Below are 4,150 nucleotides of genomic sequence, written 5' to 3'. Positions count from 1 at the left end.
AAATGACCCAGCTGGCCTTCTCCTATCCGGGGAATCATCAGGACATGCTTCACTTAAAGTGATTATACCACATAGTTTAGGGAAGCGAAACCATAGTTCGGGTTAGTTCACGCTAGATTATAGAAGCTTGTAACACCTGTTAGAACACATTAGGAAAGAGCAAAAGATTTCTATTTGGAGTTCGCTCGTTTAGTTGCTCGATCGCTGCCATCCGCATTGGGCTAATTCAAATCCTATGCTCCATGCTCTTGCGGGTTTGCTTCATTTGAACTTGTCCACACTGGCATAACCAGTATCTCCCCAGAACTAAGAGGCATGGATACCCATCTTTATCGATTCAAAGAAGTGAATAAGTATCAGCGAGGCGGGGAATACGGGCCCGGTAGAGATAGGGATGATCGGCAAGCGCTACGAGCGGGGCCGATGTTTCGTGTTGTGGGTGGCCATCGGATTGTTCGGTGTGCCCATGCGGATCCCTACCAATGTCCTAGACTACAAGTTCGACAAACTTCCAGCTTGGGTCAGGATACAAAGTTACCCGGGATGGGCTTGCCCTCCGGATCACGCTGGGTCCTTGCTTGTTCCAACGTCATGCTAGGAATGTATCACGTGCCCATGCAAACCAAAGGAAAGCGGATACAACTATTACAGATCCTAGTCCTATTTCCCATCAGAACATAAGGGAGTGGGCTTCCTTTGTAACAGCTCTGTTCTGGTCGTGGCTCACCTCACTGGACCAACGTGTAACACCCTCGATGCGACTATAGCTCCCACGTGTCGAGGCACGACTTAGAGACATAATCGCATTGAAGGCATATGTCGCAAGTTAGGCAATCTTCACAACATCCCATGTAATATAAATAATAAAGGGGAGATAACATAGTTGGCTTACACTCGCCACGTCAATCAAGTACATAAATAACATTACATCATCCAAACACTCATGGCCCGACTACGGCGCCAAAATAAAAGAGAACCCAACATGCGACAATGGTCCCGTTCACCCCCAACTGGGCACCACTACTGATCATCGGGAAAGGAAACATAGTAACATTGAGAGTCCTCGTCGAACTCCCACTTGAGCTCATACGCGTCTCCTGGAGCGGAATCATCAGGCCCTGCATCTGGTGTAATAGTAATCTGTGAGCCACAGGGACTCAGCAATCTCGCATCCTCGCGATCAAGACTATTTAAGCTTGTAGGTAAGGCAAGGTAAATATAGGTGGAGTTGCAGCAAGCGACTAGCAAATATGGTGGCTAACTTATTCGCAAAAGAGAGCGAGAAGAGGAGGCAAAGCACTAGCGAGAAACTAGAGAACAACATGCGCAAACATTACTCCAACACCGTGTCCACTTCCCGGACTCCGCCGAGAAGAGGCCATCACGGTAACACACTCAGTTGATTCATTTTAATTAATTAAGGTTCAAGTTATCTACAACTGGACATTAACAAATTCCCATCTGCCCATAACCACGGGCACGACTTTCGAAAGTTCAATCCCTATAGGGGAGTCCCAACTTAGCCCACGACAAGCTCTCACGGTCAACGAAGGAATAGACCTCGTCCCAAGACGTTCCGATCAGACTCGGTATCTCGGTAATTCAAGACAACTCCGACAATGGTAAAACAAGTCCAGCAACACCGCCCGCTGTGCCGACAAATCCCGATAGGAGCTGCACATATCTCGTTCTCAGGGCACACCGGATAAGCTAAGCGTACGGGAGCCAACGTAACCCAAGTTGCCAAGGGACGGCCCCGCACGATGCTCTAGGTTGGACCAACACTCAGAGGAGCACTGGCCCTGGGGGGGGGGTTAAAATAAGATGACCCTTGAGTCTGTGAAACCCAAGGGAAAAGGCTAGGTGGAAAATGGTAAAACCAAGGTTGGGCATTGCTGGAGAAGTTTTATTCAAGGTGGACTATCAAGGGGTTCCCATCATAACCCAACCGCGTAAGGAACGCAAAATCCGGGAACATAACACCGATATGACGAAAACTAGGGCGGCAAGAGTGGAACAAAACACTAGGCGAGAGGCCGAGCCTTCCACCCTTTACCAAGTATATATATGCATTAAGATAACAAAGTAATATAATGATATCCCAACAAGTAAATAAATGTTCCAACAAGGAACGGCCTCCAATCTTCACCTGCAACTAGCAACGCTATAAGAGGGGCTGAGCAAAGCGGTAACATAGCCAATCAACGGTTTGCTAGGACATGGTGGGTTAGAGGTTTGACATGGCAATTTGGGAGGCTTGCAAGCAAGTGGTAGGCATCGTAGCAATGGCATAGCAAAAGAGCGAGCAAACTAGCATAGCAAAGATAGTAGTGATTTCGAGGGTATGATCATCTTGCCTGCACAGTTGTCAGAGTTGACTGGATCCTTGAAAGCAAACTCAACGGGCTCGTTAGCAAACTCATCTCCAGGCTCTACCCAAACAAGACAAACAAGCAACAAGGATACAATCAACCACGTGCAAACTCAAACAACACGATGCAAAGATGATATGCTATGCGGGATGCGATGCGGGATGCAAAATGCAAGACATGACAGGAAATGCATGAACCTGGCCTCAACTTGGAATTCCAAGTGTGCAACTGGAAAGATGAGATGAAATTGCTTGAAAATGATATAAAGAACGCCGGAATCGGAGTTACGGTTTGGAAATGGCAAGCGATTCAAAATGACACCGGTCTGCGATTTACAGCAAGTAGGCATCTAAATGCAATAAGATGAACATGCTACAGCAGCCAAACATGACAACAAAATACATGGCAGGGATGCTTACAACATGCTTAACAAAAGTCTAGCACTGAGCTACGGCCAATTCATCCATTAACAGGTTCAAACAAACACGGCAAAAATGCAAATGGCAAACAGATCTCAGACTTGGTGAAATTAACACTTGTCTGGAATTTCAGATCAGGTAGCCCTCTTCGGAGCAACAAAACTACATGCTACAGGATCTGAACATGGCAAGGTAAAGCATGGAATGGAGATACTCAAAGAGCTTAACAAAAGTCCCTTAGTGACCTTGAGCCAAAAGGGATCAGAAAATACAATTGCAAGCATGTGAACATAGCAAAAACATAATCAGTTTTCAGACTTAGTGAAAACTGACACGTGCTGAAATATAACTCAAGTAGGCATGTTTACGAGCTCGATGCACTCACTACGGTGCAAGTCATGGCAAGACAAGCATACATACATCAAGAAGGCACAAAATGCAAGCTAGACATGGCAAGAACAATAGCATAGCATGCACGGATCAACTACAACATCACCGGCAAAATTGCAAACAAGTTGACAATCTACCCAGATTCACAAAGTAGCAAAAGTAGAGGTCGATTGACTCAAGCTAGGGTGCTCCATAATTGCAAGCAAAGACATGGATGCATAGAGCACTACAATATTAACAAAACATCCTTACTGATCATCCTCAAAAGAGGCACGGATCACTAGGAAACAACATGAACATATGGCATCATGAGATGAGCAGCTCCAGGACTTAGTGATATTACTAAGTCCCTGAAAACAGAATTAGCAAGTGCACCACTTTGCAAGCTTGCACTAGTCACCACACACATCCTAAAAATACATGGGTTGCACCTCTGGAAAGATGACAAAACCCTTAACAAAACACATGTAGAGCATCAGGTCATAGCATGCACACATTAATCATGGCAAAAATGACAAAAGTGCTAAACGGAGTAGCTGATCTGACAATTAACTCAAGTAGCCCTCTTCGAACAGCATTTCGGGCATCAAGATGAACTCAAATGAAAATGATGCAATGGAATGAAATGATATACTCTCCGAGATGAACATTTTGATATGCTATATGCATGAATCAGAGCTACGGATGCAAAGTTACGGAGCCGAGAACATGAGCACTTGAACTGAAAATATCCGGGACTTAGTGAAAAAAATCAACCTCTTCGGGACAGATCTAGGGTTTGCACGGAAACCGAGGTGCGGTCGGGGCACTATAGCAGCTCGAGGACCGCCGGAAAAAAAAGGAGCCGCGGCGGCCGGATCTCTCGCCGGAGAGGCCGCCGGCGACGAGGAGGCGGTCGCCCGGAGCTTCAGGGAGGCGGGGCGTCGCATCGCGGGGCGCGGGGCTTCCGGCGTCGAGCTTGGCGGCGGA

At 46.6% G+C, this 4,150-nt stretch overlaps 1 protein-coding gene across 1 annotated transcript in view; it reads left to right on the top strand.

Moving 5' to 3' along the window:
* The first annotated feature begins 394 nt into the window (after nt 1–394).
* The window catches only part of LOC119283495 (cytochrome c oxidase subunit 2-like), a 7,158-nt gene continuing 3,402 nt past the window's right edge, over nt 395–4,150 (top strand). Inside the window, exon 1 of the mRNA XM_037563021.1 lies at nt 395–520. Within this exon, the coding sequence (XP_037418918.1) occupies nt 395–520 (126 nt within the window). The remainder of the gene's footprint in view (nt 521–4,150) is intronic.

The sequence above is a fragment of the Triticum dicoccoides genome, chromosome 4A (assembly GCF_002162155.2).
Source record: "Triticum dicoccoides isolate Atlit2015 ecotype Zavitan chromosome 4A, WEW_v2.0, whole genome shotgun sequence".
NCBI lineage: Eukaryota > Viridiplantae > Streptophyta > Magnoliopsida > Poales > Poaceae > Triticum > Triticum dicoccoides.
Note: the sequence above shows the minus strand (reverse complement) of the source record. Positions and strands in the feature narration are given on the sequence as shown.